This window comes from Mastacembelus armatus, chromosome 5 (genome assembly GCF_900324485.2).
Source record: "Mastacembelus armatus chromosome 5, fMasArm1.2, whole genome shotgun sequence".
NCBI lineage: Eukaryota > Metazoa > Chordata > Actinopteri > Synbranchiformes > Mastacembelidae > Mastacembelus > Mastacembelus armatus.
This window is the reverse complement of record NC_046637.1, coordinates 82,336-99,676: the sequence shown is the minus strand read 5'-3', so window position 1 is coordinate 99,676 and position 17,341 is coordinate 82,336. Positions and strand designations below refer to the sequence as shown.

Here is a 17,341-nt window from a genome sequence, read left to right as displayed (position 1 = left end):
TGACATTAGCTGCAGTGGAGCTGAATTGATCAATACTAAACATAAAATAAAGTCATTAAAATAAAAGTTTGGTCAGTACTGTTTTGCACATACGCTGTACTCCTCCCCCAGTTATGTTATTGATGCACGTGACTCGTTTTAATATGATAGTTTGCTATGTTCCACTGCTGATGGAAAAGCCATAATTCAGCCACATATTCACATGCAGGTTTCCCAACTTATTAATCATTTGTTTATGATGAAGGTTGTAATTACCTCTTTGCTCTGTCACACGAACCAGTAAACCAGCGGAATCAGTGTCAAGCTTAATGAAAACAATCTGATCAATATCAGCTGCTTTTATTCTGACAGCAGGTTTCAGTTGATGTACATTTAAAAGAATTTCTAGAGAAAAGACTTAATTGTAAACTTGATTTGGAATAAAACTTCTAGAAATAACATTGCTTGTTTTGAATTAACTTTTAAAGAGTTTTTATATTCCTAAAATTACCACTTTATTATTGCCATAGTTTCCTGTTACTTTATGACTTACATGATTTTAAATTAACCTGGTTTTCTGCCTTTTTGCCTCATGAAGTTTTGATCTTCCAATATTTTTCTGACTACTAAAATGTAATACATTTGACTTCTCTCTAATTCTCTCATTATTTGCACATTGACACTGTCAGCGTTTCATCCAGACCCAGGTTCATGCAGGTGAGACCACGTTGGGCTGGTTCTACCCCACACAGCCTAGTCTACAGCACGGTGGCTGGCAGCAGCTGGCCATCTTATTGTTGGAGATCACGTCAACCTCCATCAGGTCCTCCAGGCTCTCCTCCGGCTCACCTGGCTCACCGCTAGCTTCAGCCCATGCTGGCTGGGTTGCCTCAACCGACCAGAATGCCACAGGAACCTGCAGGATAACGACATATTTAGATGAAACAGCAAGACACAGGTGAACAACCTAGTACTATCAGACCTGTTTCTATTCTGGTTCTGGCACCAAATTTTTCCTCTCTGGTTATGGCTCACCTTCAACTGCATCTCACTCAGCATTTCTTCCAGTTCAGTGATGTGATTGGTCAAATCAGGGCTTAACTCCTCCTTCAAGGTTAGCCAAGGCACCTGGACTGCAGCGGCCCGAGCTGCCACTCCTACCACACCATCAATACATCCTGGAGACGGGAACAAGAGGAGGGAGGTTAGATGGATGCGGGCTGTTCTTGGAAAACAGAAATATTTTTATTTTAACTATATTTTGTGGCTGCTACAAGAATTTCCAGTGGACCTCGAAGAAGCTGAAGATCTGAGGTTGCTCTTTAAGACATTAGGATTTCTTAAAGCTTTACTGGAGACACATGGGCGTGGCTCCAGGAGGTTCTTTGAGGAGAGTTTGCTGTCTCATATGATAAGGTTTTGGGGAGTCCGTAGGAATTTTGGAGCAGTCCCAGTGAGCCGTACAGACAAACAAATGAGGGAGAAGTTTGAAGATTTATTAGAGCTGCCTGAGGCCTTTGGTGAGAATCTAGCTGTACCTCAGGAGATTCTACGTGTATTGGTCTTCCAGCTCTGTGCGTCCTTGATGTGTTTATAGGAATTTTTCACAAGGATCCATTGGACCTTGAAGAATGTGTCTTGGCCCTTGAGGAGGTTTCAGTACTTGTGGAAAGGTGTATAGGAGTCTTTGAGGATTTACCGTTCTGATTCCCACAGGAGAAGAACTAAGAACTGTTTAGTGTTGAACCTGTTTAGTTTGGGTATCCATGATGAGGCTCTCAGTGTCAGAGAGAACTGTATCAATTCTTGGTGAGCTTACTGAGGTCTATCTAGAGCCTCTTGAAGCTAATTCAGATTCTAAGGATTCTTGAAAGTACTGTGGGACCAAGTTCTTGAAAATATTCAAATGGTGGTTTTGGTTATCTTTGAAGAGTTTCTTGGGGTCCTTGAGTAGGACCTGAGGATTTTTCCAGGATTACTTGAAGAGACTCTTTAAGGCAATTTCAGACGCTCAGAAGGACGTAACCAGGGAAAGGAGGCAAGGTAGGAAGGTGAGGAAGCAAGAAACAAAAGACTGAAAGATGCTTGGTCATTCAGCCAATCAGAGAGATCACATAGACAGGAAGTTGACACCACTAGCTGACCTGTGTTGACCAGTGAACGTCTGTCGCAGCGCTGAGTCAGAGGGAATTGTCCAATCAGATTACTGGCTTTACGGAGGTCAGACAGGAAGTTCTCCATCACTGACAAGAAGAGAACCCAGAGACGCTCCAACACCTGTCTGTCCTCTGCACCTGAGGGGGCGGAGTCACAATCTGATAGCAGACACACCAGATGCTGGGACAGACCTACAGACAGGTGAGACACAAACAAGGATATGGCCAGTTTTGTATATGTATATATGAACACGTGTATTAACAGGTCTTCTTACCGCTGCAGATGCGGTGAGCGAGTGCTCTTGCCTCGTCCATCTGGTCTCGCAGGAAGCTGCAGTCTGCTGAACTGCCGAGAGATGCTACCAGCTGCTGAAAACAGGAAGTAACCCGAGTGAGAGCTTCCTGGGCGCGCTCACACTCGACCTGCTGCCGCCGACGTGCAGCCAGTTCAGTCACTGAACGACGCCACCGACTCATGATGTTAAAATCCACCTGACAGGTGACAGGTCAGTGGGTTTGTTATGGTTAAAGGTTAATATAATTAAATTATATATAAGTTGTCGGTTTATACACCTGGAAGTCCTTGATTAACAATGTCTGAGATTCTCTTTAGCATCTTTCTGACTTAGCAGAGATTAGTGTCCATTAGCTTCAGTAACTGAGTACAATCTGTCATTCAGTGTTTTTCCAATGTCTTAGTGAGAATGCAAATCAATCCAACAGCACAGTATGGCAGTAAGACAGTTTCAGCCACATCTCTAAAATTTAACAGTGCTTTCTTTTATATTTGTCATAATCTCTGCTGTCTGAAAACCTGCACAGGATTTGCCAACCGCCTTTATTTACGCCTGGTAACAACATCTTTATATGTGAAACATTGACAGGTAGAAACATTTGAAAGGATTTTTTTGAGATTTGGATTGGGATCAATACATATGACCCACTGCGCATATGTTTATGTTTGGTTCTTAAATGTGAAAGGAAACTGCATGCCAACTGTAACCCAAAAACTGTACTAATATATAATTATTAATGTATAAATTATTAGAAACTAATTTGTCAATAATAAAACAGTGTCAGCACTGATTTAAACTGACTACCCTGTGAAAAGATTAAATGTTATAGTTTTTCAAATCAAAATTTCAGAAATGGACAATAGGTCACAAATATTACAAACATAAATTTTAAAAAAAATTTAAAACTTCTCAGGATGCCTTGGGAGTTACTAAAGACGCTTCAGAATACAGAATAAAACCTGTACATTGTCCTACCTGCTGCTTCACCTTCTTCTTCTGTAGTGGAGGACCTGCAGTGTCATGCAGGTTTTTATAAACACTCTTCTCAGGGGACCAGTGTTTTTAATTAACGCTCAGAGCCCAGCTGAGGCCTGAATCTTCTCAGCCTCAACAGCTCCCTGAGGATCCTTATCTTACCCTCAGCTGTCAGTGATTCACCTGTTGAGGTAGACCGTCAGGCTATTAATAAAGGACCTGAGTCAGGTAGTCAGGTGGTGATCTAGTCTTTTCCATCCAGGGACAAAAACGTCACTGCTGTCATGTGTAATAAACTTGTTAACATTGAAGGTCAGACTGAAACCAAATACATCTTTAGATCACAAGTGAACTCTACAGACCATTAGATGTCATTGTCTTGGTCCCTGAAGACGAAGCCTGTCCTCGTTATGCTAACAGTACTAACAGCGTGTTGTGGCAGCGCTGGATCAATCTTCTGGCTGGTCTATCTGGTGGAAAAACTGGTGCAGAAACTGTGTTCATCAAAAAGTTCCTTCGGGAAAGTTCTTGTGGTGGAAACGTACCTCATGTTTTTCCAAAATCACTGGTTCCAGGGGATATTTAGGTTTTCAAAAAACTCAACATGTCTCAAGACAATAAAAGGCAGGATATGTTCAGTTGGACTGTAGAAAGAAATAATGGCATTTTCACTTTTTTATGACAGTTTATTTGCTGAATAATCAATGAATTAGATATATTGATAAATTAAATTATTGTTGGCTTCAACATCACAGTTCTACTGTGATGGAATAATAAGATTTGCTTTTCTTTTTCTTTTCTACTTTGAAACAAAAAGATTAAATCACCATCATAAACAAAACAAACTTGACAACAAACAACCGTAATACGAATATCAGTTGTTAAGGAAGTGACACAACAGGTCAGCTGACCATCATCATCATCATCCCAGGGTTCATTAGTCAAACACTAAAGCAATGGCACTTTGTAAAGACAAACTTTAAAGGAACAGTCCAACATTTTATGTCCTTCAGACTCTCATGCAGCACAGAGAAACAGCTGTTAGCCTAGCTTAGCACAAAGACTGGAAGTAGAGGAAAACTGTTAGCCTGTGTCTGTGTGATTTCCTGATGTTGGGGTTCCTTATTTTTTCATGTTTTTATGAATCATTAGAACAATGATCACAAACATTAGAAGAAAAGCATTAATGAATGAGGCTCGTCACTTCTGACCTGACAAATTTAATGAATCTCATATGGGTTTTCTGTGACGTGAACTGACTTTGGGTAGCATTAAAAAAATAACCCTTCCATCCTTGATAGTGCTTATCCCAGTACACCCACGGGGGGGTGGGGGGTGGGGGTGGATAGGCTCTAACCCTGGACCCAATCCCAGCATGCAGTGGGTGAGAGGCAGGTCCACTCTGGACAGAGCAACCACAGGGATGACACACAGAGACAGACACACACTCACATTCACACCTACGGGCAATTTAGAGTCACCAACCAACCAAACCTGCATGTGTTTGGACTGTGGGAGGAGAAAACCCACACAGACACAGGGACAACATGCAGACTCCACACAGAAAGGACCCAGGTTCAGACCTACAATCTGCTGTTGGAAGGACACAGTGCGACATCACTCCACCACCCGTTTCACCTAATAGAAGAATTAATAAATACATTTAAAATAATATGAGTTCTGATCTCAGGTGTTCAGAAGCCAAAACAGTAGGAGCATCTAATTCTGCTGTGACAGTTTGTAATCACGCCATAGATTTTTATTTCTCTTCTAATGATGCTACGAGTTTTGCCCTGATTGTGCTAAGCTAGGCTAACAGTTTCCCACACTAATATCCCTGCCTTGTTTCTGCACTGACACATTAAGCTGAAACATGTGGAACCTCTGGACAGAGAGGATTTTATAAACAGACAAGTGTTGCAGACGGGCTCAGATTAAACATATTAAACAGTTACAACATGGTTTCTAACAGGGTTAATTGGTGTTGTTATTTAAAGTCTGCACAGTGCAGTGGTTCAGTCCTCTAATTGGCTGACTGGCTGTCCTTTAACATCACATGCTGGTATTTAGATGATGTGTCAGCAGCTGATGGGTTAGGTTGCAGGTCCATTCTGGATTCAATCTGGTCTGGTTCTGATTATACTGTTTAGGATGAGTTCCTCTTGCTCTATTGGCAAAGTTTGGCTCATCCTGTGGCTGAATTTTATTGTTTTACTGTTCTGGTGTCTGTGTTGTTGTTACTGTCAGTTCTTGAGGTGTGAAAGCAGTGATGCGTTGCTCATGGATGCCATGGCAGCAGTGTTGGCACCTGATTTAGTTTTTAGTCTGATTTAAAAAAAAAAAAAAAAAAAGTAAATTAGTGTTATTCAAATAAATTTTAATCATAAAGTCATTCATCCTGGAAACGACTTAGTCCTTCTGACAGCAGCACAAAGACATCGGACTGACAGGAACACTGACGTTACAGCCACAGAGCTTCACTGATCGAGCTGGTCAGAAACGTGGGCGTCTGCTCATTGTTGTTCCTCATGTGTTTCAGCTGTTTGTTTGGGTCTTCTTGTTTCATCCTCAGTGACTGTAGATGAATGTAGTCCATGTAAACCATGTCATCACCATGGCAACACATGTCGCTGTCATTATGGCAGAATGTGTTATCTTTGTCATGGTTTATTTTATGTTTGTTTGTTTATGTTATGTGTCATCATCATCATGGCAGCATGGGTTGTCATCATTATCGTGATGGTGTGTGTCACCCTCGTCATGGCAATGTGTGTCTCCGTGCGGCGAGTGCCTCCATCAGCTGGTGGCAGAGACACTGACAGAAACCGTACAGGACGAGCAGCAGCAGCGTGGAGGGAACCAGACTGACCAGTACCACGCCCAACCACAGCTGACCGATCATCAGCAGGTAAATTCCCAGAGGCAGGGAGCTGAAGTACACCTGTGCAAAGACACAAAAACACATCTGTCAGGATGTCAGACACATATCTGACTTGTTGGACTAGTGTTGTTTGTACTAACCAGACAGAGCACCCCAAGCAGGCAGCGGGGGAAGCTGTGTGATGTCCAGGTGTGACACTTCTGAGCTGGCAGGTTGCAAGGCAGCGAGTCTAGGCTTGGGGGGCGGTACAGACCCACCACATTGAGCATGCTCAGTGAGTCTGAGGATGGAGAATCCTCTGGGAGCTCCATGATGGTGATGACCAGACAGTCTGAGGAGCGGTGGGACGCCTCGATGCCTCCTGATGAGAGATAGATTACATTAAGTCTGCAGTACATACTCCAAACACAAACACTGAGAAAAAGAAACCCATTAAGCTTTTTACCGCTCAGACTGGTGGGACTCAGCACCACCTCCCCCCCACCTCCTCGTCGAGCTCGGTCCTGACATGACAGAACAGCCAGGATATGTCGGTCATCTTCCATCAACCACACCTGTAGAAGTAGCAGAAAGTGACTGAGATGGATATGGAGGGAAAAACAGGATTGAGATATGCTCATTAAATAGTGAAAAAAGTACTGGAGGTACTTCCTCATTAAATATGAGGAGTCCCACCTGTTGGTTAAATAAAGTCTCACCTGTTAGAAAAATAAAATCTTACCTCTTCGTCAGGGACATGGGTCTCGTGGCGACAGAACGGACAGCTGATGACAGAGGGGGAAGACTCTCCTGAGAATCAATCACAAGAGTCAAATGCCTCAATGAATGATGTCTGAATCATGTGTATCAGCGTCAGACTCTCATACTGGAGAATGATGGGATCTGATTTGCTTGAATGATTTGTGTTTTCTCCAAAGAGAGCTGGGATGGGTTCTAGCAGATCCCTTTGACCCAAAATAGGAATAAGCAGATATAGGTGATGGATGGATGGATTTGTGTTTTATGGTAACTGCAGACTGCTGTGATATTGTTGACCTAATAGTATGTTAATATGAGCTGTGCTGAAAAGAAAAGTTGGAATAAAAACGAGTCAGACTTCAATATAGTGAGGTCTCACAACAGTCCAGCTTTTGCGATATCTGACCTGAGTTCAGGTATCACGTCTGCAGCTGTGGTTAATGTCAACAGAAACTTCAGCTGTTATACTGTAAATAATCTTAAAGCAGACTGACAAGTCAATGTTCAGCTTTTCATCCGCCACGTGACAGTAAAGTTTACCTGACAGATGAACTCACCCATGTCGACCATCTTCTTCAGACACTTGGCACAGACTCGGTGAAGACAACCCAGCAGTTTGGGTTTTCGGCTGCGAGTGTCGTATCGGTTGTAACAGATTTTACACTCCAGTTCCTCAAGAGTGTAAACAAGAGACTGCGCCCAGGTCTGCACCTGACCACACAGCAAAGGATTAACAACAGGTAAGTCACCAATCCACCTGCTGTTTGTCTAAACTTTATTTAAAATGTCCATTTGTACAGACAAATCTAAGATCAGCTATCAGCCATGACATGTCATGATGCTGCAGTAGATGATAGTGGGAAATCTCACCTTGCCATCCATCTCTGGGCCTGGCTTTGTCTCCTTTAATGGGCTCATCCTATTGGCTGGAAGGGGCTTAACTCAACCTGAGGCCATCACTGAACTGAGACAAAGAAACAAACAACGTTCCTTCAGTGAAATAAACAACTGCAGATAAAAATGGTGTTTATTTTATTTATTTTTTTTGTCCCTCAATAGAGACAACCTTCCCGAATCCGGATCAGCTGATCAATCTTAAATGAGGACTTCCCGTATGCGTCACCAACTGTTCCCGCCCCTACTGTTGAGTCATGAAGCGCTGCTCCTGTTCCCTAGCAACCAAGACAGTTGCAGTTGGACCAGAGTTGGATAACGGTACTGCGAACAGTTATTAATATTTATATATGACGGAGCCAGAAATGTTGATTATATTTCTTTTATGTTCTGTTGGAGGAGAACAAGACGCTTCACATTACTTTGAGGTTATTGAGACCTCTTGTTTGTAAATATTTTATTTGACTGAGCTGAAACCTGCTATTTACATTTGTATAAAAAAGTGAACTCTGACTCCAAACTTGTGTCCAACATATTCACTTTTTGTCACCAGCACATTTGAATATGTTGGGCTATGAAGGATAAAGCAGTTTATTTTCCCAGAAAAGGAGGATGCATCTGAACGGGCTGAACTGGGACAGCCTTGTTGCGATGCTGTGACACAGATGGCTTTTAAATGCAGCTTTTGAAGAATGTGGGCACTGAATTAGGACACAGCCAGAGGGATAGAGAGGTCAGGCGTATTTTGTTCAATTAATTCAGAATGCACACGTGTCACGTGTGTGACACGTGTGCATTCAAAACAGGACCCTAATTCCAGACTCGAGCCCTAAGACAGACAGGCCATAGTGTCCTCACAGCATTGGTTGCAAACAAAATTTGCTCCACAAAACCAGACAAAGATATGAACACACACAATAACACATACTGCTGGGTGTATTTATAGACTGCAGCTGTTATATAACTGGGGAGGGGAGGGGGATCTGCTGATGTTACTATAGCAACAACTTTACCTGTTCCTGACCCTCATATCAGCCAATTGGATGAGTTGTAATTACATGTTGGTTGATCGGCTGATCCACTGAGCACAACCTCATTAATAAAACAGTGATTTTAACAGATTGATCAGTTTGGCTTTAATTGTCCTGCTCATCAAACTCCAATGGTTGTTCTGTGAAACCATATGCAGTGAAAACATCTGAAACAGGACAATGTTTCAGACATGATTTTTACTAAATGTTTTGAGGTACTTTGATTTTAAACCCATAGAGGATTGTATTGTTTCTTTAGTTTATATTATTCTCAGTTGGCTTGTAGACAACCTGTAAAGATGTTTTTCTGTCTTTAATAACTGCCAAAGTGCTTCTGAAACGTTTATGAAACACGTGTTTAAACACACACCAGCACCAGCACGAGAGGAAGAAACTACTGAAGATGCATCATGTAGGAGCAGTTTTCTGATCCAACTTTAAAAAGCAGATCTGAACCAATCACAGGTGTCTGGAAAACCCACCTGAGCTCCATCCAGGCTCCGCCCCCTCTAGTCATGGCATTTTGATTTTGTTCCCTTTCCTGTTAATAGATAGTATATAATGATCTGTGATCAGATTGCTGACGACTGATAAATCTCTAACAGACCTGCATGTCATTTACTCAGATTCATTTTGTTCATTCGTTCACTTTACCTCTGGTTTAGGTCTGTCCCATCATACACTGGGAGACTAGTGCGTCTTTGACCACCACATCAACTGACTGATCAAAATAAACATGTGACATCATCACTGAGACTGTGACATAACAGTGACATGTTGCTGCTCACCTGATCTACCATGGACGCTGCGTTGCTGGCTGCTGTAAATCTAGTTGCAGGCTGAGTGATGATTAAACTGCAACAGTGGTGTCTAGTTGCTGCACATGTAGCTGGCAGCCTGGTTGCTGGACCTTTCCTTGGATTGAAGCAACATAGCGGTTATTAAACATCAACAGTCTTTTATCCAAGTTGCTGAAAGTTTGGTTGTAGGTTGTGTTGCTGTATTCCTTGTTGAAGCTTTAAGGTTGATGCAACACAATTATTACAGGTCAACAGTCTGCTGTGTTTTTGCTCTGGGTGGAATTGCTGTTTAGTTGCTGTACCTGTTGGTGCTGCAGGTGTAGTTGCAGTAGCTGTTGTTGCTGCAGGTGTAGTTGCAGTAGCTGTTGTTGCTGCAGGTGTAGTTGCTGTAGCTGTTGTTGCTGTAGGTGTAGATGCTGTTCCTGTTGTTGCTGTAGCTGTTGTTGCTGCAGGTGTAGTTGCTGTAGCTGTTGCTGCAGGTGTAGTTGCTGTAGCTGTTGCCGCAGGTGTAGTTGCTGTAGCTGTTGTTGCTGCAGATGTAGTTGCTGTACTTGTTGGTGCAGGTGTAGATGCTGTAGCTGTTGTTACTGCAGGTGTAGATGCTGTAGCTGTTGTTGCTGCAGGTGTAGAGGCTGTACCATTGCTACAGGTGTAGATGCTGTTCCTGTTTGGTGCTACAGGTGTAGTTTCTGTAGCTGTTGTTACTGCGGGTGTAGATGCTGTTCCTGTTGGTGCTGCAGGTGTAGTTGCTGTAGCTGTTGTTGCTACAGGTGTAGATGCTGTTCCTGTTGTTGCTACAGGTGTAGTTTCTGTAGATGCTGTTGCCGCAGGTGTAGTTGCTGTAGCTGTTGTTACTACAGGTGTAGATGCTGTTCCTGTTGTTGCTACAGGTGTAGTTTCTGTAGATGCTGTTGCCGCAGGTGTAGTTGCTGTAGCTGTTGTTGCTGTAGGTGTAGATGCTGTTCCTGTTGTTGCTGCAGGTGTTGTTGCTGTAGCTGTTGTTGCTGTAGGTGTAGATGCTGTTCCCGTTGTTGCTGCAGGTGTAGTTGCTGTAGCTGTTCAGGATTGAAGCAACATGGTGGTTGCTGAGCCACTGCAGTCTGGCTGCTGTAGTTGCTGTGTCCTGTCGGCTGAAGCAACACTGCGGGGCTGGACGTCGTCGCTCCCGTTGCTCTGACGTTAGTTGCGGTGGTTGACCATCATCAGTCCCACTAACGTTGCGCGTCGCCGACCGACAGCCGCGGGAAGCTAACAGGCTAACGTGCTAACGGAGCTTCGTCTCTGGTCTGTCGGTTGTCGGACGGTCTGTCACCGGTCGCCGTCCGGGGCTGGTCCCGGTGACTCACCGTCTGTTCTCCGTCTCACTGCGGCGCGCGCCCGGCGGCGGGAGCTCGCGTTACCATGGCTACCGGCCCGCAGCAGGATGACGGTCCACCATATGATCAGCAGCAGGGAGGATCGATAACCTGATCGATCAGAATCATGCACAGAGGTGGATTCAAGTAGTGATCAGTGTCTCGAACAGTAGATCACTGAGTTGCACGGGTCTACAGACCGACACGTGGACGATACCGGAGGGTTTAATTCGTTTTTGACAGTTAAAGTCACATGATCAGCAACATGTTGACACCACAACAAACCGTCAGCGTCCTCCAGCGGGGCCGGAACCAGGATTTTACCCACCTCTTTTCACTTTCAGTGCTGTCAATAACACGGTTTTGATCAGGTCCAGTGTTTGGAACCAGGCCCACATCAGAATTGGACTTTGTAAGAGAGAAAAATGTTTTTTTCATTAATTCTCATACAAATATAAATAACAGGCGGCAGAAAGTTTTTCCTAATGTTTATTTTAAATTCAGTATCAACTGTTTCAAACTACAGCTGTTCTGGAATAAAGGTCCAGGAACAACAATAGAAAATGAAAAGCAAGACAAAAGTTTAGATACTTGACAAAATATAGTAAATAACACTCGAGGAATCAAAATCAAAAATCTTTACCAGCCATGAAAAAGGGAATAATACATTTTTTTCTGTTTTTCTATTTTAATCTTAATTTTCCTGCTCAGTTCTAATTTTCATTTGTACAGTGACAGAAAACGTTTGGTTGTTTAAATGTTGTAGTAAAGTCTTGTCAGGTTTCAGAACACAACCTCAGTTTTTAACCTGTTTCTATTTGACACAGGAATTTAAATAATAAACACAGCTGCTCTGTGTCGTAAATAGCAGCTAATAAGGGTCCCTGAACATACCGCCAGGTATGGTGTCACCTTTGAACAAGGATCTGGTTTAGACCAGAGTCTTGGAGTCAGGTTGACATGGGAGAAACCTTTAATGTTTCTTTTCTTTCGTGGAAAACGGAGTCAAACTTTACTTCTTATGTGAAATGTCAATACATGCTAAATGCTGCATACTTTCATGTTCCATCCATCCATCTTCTACCGCTTATCCGGGGCCGGGTCGCGGGGGCAGTAGCCGAATCAGGGATACCCAGACTTCCTTCTCCCTGGACACTTCCTCCAGCTCTTCCGGGGGGAAACCGAGGCGTTCCCAGGCCAGTCGGGAGGCATAGTACCTCCAGCGTGTCCTGGGTCTTCCCCGGGGCCTCCTCCCGGTGGGACATGCCCGAGCCACCTCAACTGACTCCTCTCGATGTGGAGGAGCAGCGGCTCTACTCCGAGCTCCTCCCGGGTGACCGAGCTCCTCACCCAAACTTTCATGTTGAGTTTCTAAATATTGCGTAAAATAAGTACTCTGATAGAGATAGAGAACATAAATGGTAAAAAATGGCCTTACTGCAATGAAGCACTTTATACTATTTCCCATTCATCCAGTCACACACTGTGCTCGGCCAAGGACACTTTAACATGTGGGCTAGAGAAGCCAGGGATCAAACAACTGACCTTTGTGTACATGATCAACATACCCCTGACCCACAGGCACCCTGTCGAAATGAAATTATCAAAATTACAAACATAAAAATTATCTGACAGTAAGATGTCTTAGACTTTTGTTTGTAAACAGTAAACACAAAAACAAAATTCAAACTAGAAACATAAAAGAAACACTCAACATTGGGATTCACTGCACAGACAAAAGTGATGTCCTGGTGACTGTTTCCACCTGTGGTTCCTCACTGTGATCACTATAGCAATAAAGGATTAAAACAAAATGACCTTTTCCACCGCTGTCATATTTAGGTTCTTATTGAAATGTTAGGTATTTCCCTCTGGAATTATTTAAAACTGGTGTATTTAAAACTAACATATGGGTTAAATACACAAGTATATGCAACACTGTGCAGTATGTTAGTAAATGTGCTCTATGTCTAACCTGAGTGAACGACGTGAAGAATAAAAGCAAAGCTGTTCCAGTATTGACAGATAGATCAAGATGCCGGTTTTTCATGTTATCACAAACAGATGTTGGCATGAGAAGAAGGTGCATTGCACTCAGGAGCCTCTAACCCTGTCGGTTCAGGATGAAGAGGAGCAAAGAGCAAACAGTCTGAGAAACACAGTCAGTAACACAGAAAATAAATATAAGTTGAAGAACTGCTCACAGGTACTACAGAAACAAAATCCTCTGGATCGCCTGGGATTTAAGCTGTAATACTCATCTTCGCGAACCGCATTAGGAACCATGCGTTTCCGTTGTTCGAGTAGGACCTGTTCTGTTGCAGCACGCTGTTTCTCCTACGTCACTTCCGCTGAGTCGCTGATAAAGACGGCCTAGCGGCAGCTTCGCAAGTCAATTTTTTTGGGTTTGTTCGGTGAATCCGGTGGGTATCGGAGCCATCGGAACCGCAACCATGGTGAGTAGTTACCCGGTAGAGAGTTCGTGGGCCGCCCGTACCGGGACAGTCTGTATTTGACCGGTTTACGGTTTTAATTGTAACAATGGCGCGAATAAACGTCTGGTGAACGTTAGTGCAGATCTGCGGTTTCGCACGGACTCACGGTTTAAATTCATCCGTTGGTCCAATGGTCCAATCGGTATATATTCACATATCGGCAGTCCGGACCGTTAACGGGGTTGTGAGGAACAAACAGTCGGCCGTTCATTTGTTCTGTTAACGTTAGCCCTTAGCTCCCGGCTACGTCCGGCTGTTCGGTTTGATTTGGTGCGAACGACAAAAGTTTGAACCGCATTTTACCGGTAAACCGGAGCTCGGAGCCGTTAAACCGGAGCTAACCTGTGTGCGACATGTAACTCAGCTCCAGGCCTGTTTATTTGTAACGTTATGGCGTTAAATCGCAATACAATCATCTTAAAACACTTTGCAAAAAGCTAAAGCAAAACCCAACAAATCCGTTATGAGCAGCACTTGGCGACAGTGGAGAGGAAAAAGTCGCGGTTGGATTTTCGATCTGTCTTATCGATTCGTTGTCGTAGCCCTAATAAACACGCAGAAAGAAAAGACGTCTGGTCACTGCTTTGGATCCGATTCAGATTTTAATCGAGTGTCTGAAGTTATTGAGACGTCCATGACTCAACGATCAGTGTCTGTGATGTGATAAAGGAAAACAGGTCTGATTGATTTTTTTTTTTTTTTTTTAATTAAATCTTGCGATTGTGAGACTGTAGTCATTGATCATTACTCAGCTGAAGCCTCCATACTGAGGTACAGAATCAGGGTTCACGCTCTCACAATGTGCCCTGAATCAGAACCAACACTGATTTGTAAGAAATGTTTATGTCCCTGACCTCAGCCTGATGATGTCACAGTAAATCATGTCTCTGATTGGTTGGCAGACGGTGGGAAAGAGCAGTAAGATGCTGCAGCACATTGACTTCAGGATGAGGTGCATCCTGCAGGACGGTCGGATCTTCATCGGCACCTTTAAAGCCTTTGACAAACACATGAACCTGATCCTGTGCGACTGTGACGAGTTCAGGAAGATTAAGTAGGTTAAACCTGCAGCACTACACCTGGTCATTATCTTCTTCAGTTGGCATGTGTTGATCTCATCTGGATCATCTGTAAAAACCTTTTGTCTTAGTCCAGTCCCCAAACTTCGGTTTGTTTCACTGAAATGCTTTCCATTGTTGATGATGATGACTTTTTTCTTTTTACTGTCTTCACTTTTATCAGTTTTTCAACTTTAGAGTTATTTTTGGCCAATTTACTTACCATGAAACTGAGATTGATTTTGGTTCAGCCGACTGAAATGTGAAGCTTTCCAGTTGTTCCTTCTATTGATGGAGACCAATGATGTATCATGCTGTTGTGATGGTGTCTAAATTCTTATTTTAATGATTCAGTTCAGTAATTTGCTTTTAAGTTTTGAAATAATAAACTTCATGTCCTTTCTTTCTTTGGAAGCTGACATTTTTTCACTTGTCTCCTTTTTTCTTTTCCACTGAAAATATGAACATACTTGTTTCACACAATATACTGAGCATGCTTGATCAGTAAAAACAGTTTTACAGGGGACTTGCAATAAGTGAAAACCTACAGTGAAGCTGCTCATCTGTGGGGTTACCATTAGGGAAACTGAGGCATGAGTATACTTTTCTTCTTTCAGGCCAAAGAACTCAAAGCAGCCAGAGCGGGAGGAGAAGAGGGTTCTGGGTCTGGTTCTGCTGAGGGGGGAGAACCTGGTGTCTATGACGGTGGAGGGGCCACCCCCTAAAGATGTGAGTGTCACCTGCAGCCAGCAGGAAACTACCTGTAGTGTTGATTGAGCTTGTTCTGGCTTACTTGAGAAATGAGCAACTGCCTCCATTTTTCTGTTAGTTTGAAGTAGTGGAGCTCTGTGGGCGTTTCAGGACGGCTTGAGTTTCTCATTTTATTTTTCTTTACCGACTGATGCAGTGGTTGCAGGATTAGTTACTTTTAACATAATATGAAAAGAATCTGACAATTAAACCCTAATCTCCCCACTTTCCTGTGCTCAGACCGGCATAGCCCGTGTCCCATTGGCTGGTGTGGCTGGTGGTCCAGGTGTCGGACGGGCAGCAGGTCGTGGAGTCCCTGCAGGAGCGCCAATGCCTCAGGCTCCAGCCGGACTTGCTGGGCCTGTCAGAGGAGTGGGTGGCCCTTCACAGCAGGTAACCATGGCAACATCTTGTTGGTGCTTAGGTATGTGTGCAACAGGTCGTGACAGCTTCTTGTGTGTCTTCAGGTGATGACCCCACAGGGTAGAGGGACAGTTGCTGCGGCAGCAGCAGGTGCAAGCATCGCTGGAGCCCCCACACAGTATCCACCTGGCAGAGGAGCCCCACCCCCTATGGGTCGGGGAGCCCCACCTCCAGGTGAGATTGTCTTGTTTTCATTAGCCAGACTGGCATCAGCTGATTTAAGGGTCTAGTAACAGCCACCCGTAACTCTGTAGCAACCAACTGGAAAGTCCTAGCAACAATGTGATTGGTACCATATAAACACCAAACTGCCTCCATGTTCTCAGGGTTGGCAGCCTTTGTCATTTTGTTTGGAACAAAGATTTGGTCTTACTTTGTACTTTGGAGCTGCTAGATTTAATAATGCACCCTCTTTCTTTCTACTTTCTTAGGCTTTCTTGCACACAAGAAGCTTAACACAAGTTTAAGCCTACACTTTTGCAATTTAAAACATGAACCTTTACCTATTGCTGCATTATACAATGGCATACAATCTGTCAAAATGAATTGACTTATTCATATTTATTTCTTGAAGGAAAATTAATCAGTCAATTCAATTCTAAATTATTTTAGATGAGTCATTAGAAAAATAGCCACTAGTGGCAGCCCTGTTCTAACCATGTTCACAATACAACAGATCATTTTGATAATGATCGACATAAACCATAGACACTGTGCTGAGCTGGATTCTGTCCTTCCTTGCTATTCAGGGTCAGTTCAGTTAAAATGAAGTGAACTGTGTGATATTGTTGCAGGGCCCAGAATGTGACACTCACAGAAAACGGAACAGCAGCGAGAATTGGTTTAGAGAACAGTAACCTGTTTGTGATTAAATATCATTAGACCCCAAAGCATTGTATGTTGGGTTCTAAAACTCATATAAGCGGGTACAGCTTTATCTTTGGTGGTGCTGACCTGCAGCGTTTTGTGGTGCGCTGCAGGTTAAACTAGTCACTTTGTTGCTGCTGTCCTGCTGTGTTCTGATGGTAAATCTTCCCTCCTGCAGGTATGATGGGCCCACCCCCTGGCATGAGACCCCCAATGGGTCCTCCGATGGGGATGCCTCCTGGTCCAGGTCGAGGAGCACCAATGGGGATGCCCCCCCCAGGCATGAGGCCACCGCCCCCCGGCATGAGAGGTAAGCTGTTACCATGGGGACAGGCTAGTCTGAACAACCAATCTGATTCATCATTAATGATGTGACCTCTGCTTTGTTTTAGGACCACCTCCTCCAGGGATGAGACCGCCTCCACGGCCCTGAAAAAGGCCCGTCCCCTCACATTCACCTGTTGTATAGATTGTTTTTTAAATCTTCTGGTTTGTTTACTTTTTAAATAAAGTTTCCTCAGGATGTTTGTTTGCCTATGTGTTTCCATGGTAACACTTCAGTAAAGGTCTGGAGTGACAGCCAGTCTTAGTTCAGATGACTTCATTACAGGAGAGGCGAACAATGTGTCATATGGGATTTCAG

The 17,341-nt window shown here is 43.6% G+C and overlaps 2 protein-coding genes and 1 long non-coding RNA gene across 3 annotated transcripts; 2 read left to right on the top strand and 1 right to left on the bottom strand.

Moving 5' to 3' along the window:
- Positions 1 to 188: 188 nt before the first annotated feature.
- LOC113130038 (uncharacterized) lies at positions 189 to 10,158 on the bottom strand. Its single transcript, XM_033325209.1, has 13 exons — positions 10,053 to 10,158; positions 9,739 to 9,865; positions 9,433 to 9,491; positions 7,896 to 7,989; positions 7,583 to 7,736; positions 7,009 to 7,076; positions 6,733 to 6,841; positions 6,428 to 6,648; positions 6,191 to 6,347; positions 2,411 to 2,641; positions 2,124 to 2,327; positions 1,015 to 1,157; positions 189 to 895 (listed from the first exon to the last, which is right to left on the bottom strand). Exons 4-13 carry the CDS (start codon positions 7,941 to 7,943, stop codon positions 719 to 721), a joined length of 1,512 nt encoding a protein of 503 aa, XP_033181100.1. The 5' UTR covers positions 7,944 to 7,989; positions 9,433 to 9,491; positions 9,739 to 9,865; positions 10,053 to 10,158; the 3' UTR covers positions 189 to 718.
- LOC113130043 (uncharacterized) lies at positions 2,567 to 8,891 on the top strand. Its single transcript, XR_003295659.1, has 4 exons — positions 2,567 to 2,641; positions 6,123 to 6,314; positions 7,605 to 7,765; positions 8,085 to 8,891. It is a non-coding gene; the product is annotated as an uncharacterized LOC113130043 (long non-coding RNA).
- A 3,270-nt stretch (positions 10,159 to 13,428) lies between the features above and the next one.
- Positions 13,429 to 17,221, top strand: snrpb (small nuclear ribonucleoprotein polypeptides B and B1). Its single transcript, XM_026307547.1, has 7 exons — positions 13,429 to 13,561; positions 14,503 to 14,654; positions 15,276 to 15,387; positions 15,649 to 15,801; positions 15,876 to 16,005; positions 16,877 to 17,008; positions 17,091 to 17,221. Exons 1-7 carry the CDS (start codon positions 13,559 to 13,561, stop codon positions 17,129 to 17,131), a joined length of 723 nt encoding a protein of 240 aa, XP_026163332.1. The 5' UTR covers positions 13,429 to 13,558; the 3' UTR covers positions 17,132 to 17,221.
- The last annotated feature ends 120 nt before the right edge of the window (positions 17,222 to 17,341 follow it).

Coding starts and splice junctions, on each gene's coding strand:
- LOC113130038 (XM_033325209.1), bottom strand. CDS start 7,943: ATGAGCCCATTAAAGGAGACAAAGCCAGGCCCAGAGATGGATGGCAAG. Junction 7,077..7,582: donor GAAGAAGATGGTCGACATGG/GTGAGTTCATCT, acceptor ATTGATTCTCAG/GAGAGTCTTCCCCCTCTGTC. Junction 2,642..6,190: donor CCAGCTGATGGAGGCACTCG/CCGCACGGAGAC, acceptor AAACCCACTGAC/CTGTCACCTGTCAGGTGGAT.
- snrpb (XM_026307547.1), top strand. Junction 15,802..15,875: donor TGGGTGGCCCTTCACAGCAG/GTAACCATGGCA, acceptor GTGTGTCTTCAG/GTGATGACCCCACAGGGTAG. Junction 16,006..16,876: donor TCGGGGAGCCCCACCTCCAG/GTGAGATTGTCT, acceptor TCCCTCCTGCAG/GTATGATGGGCCCACCCCCT.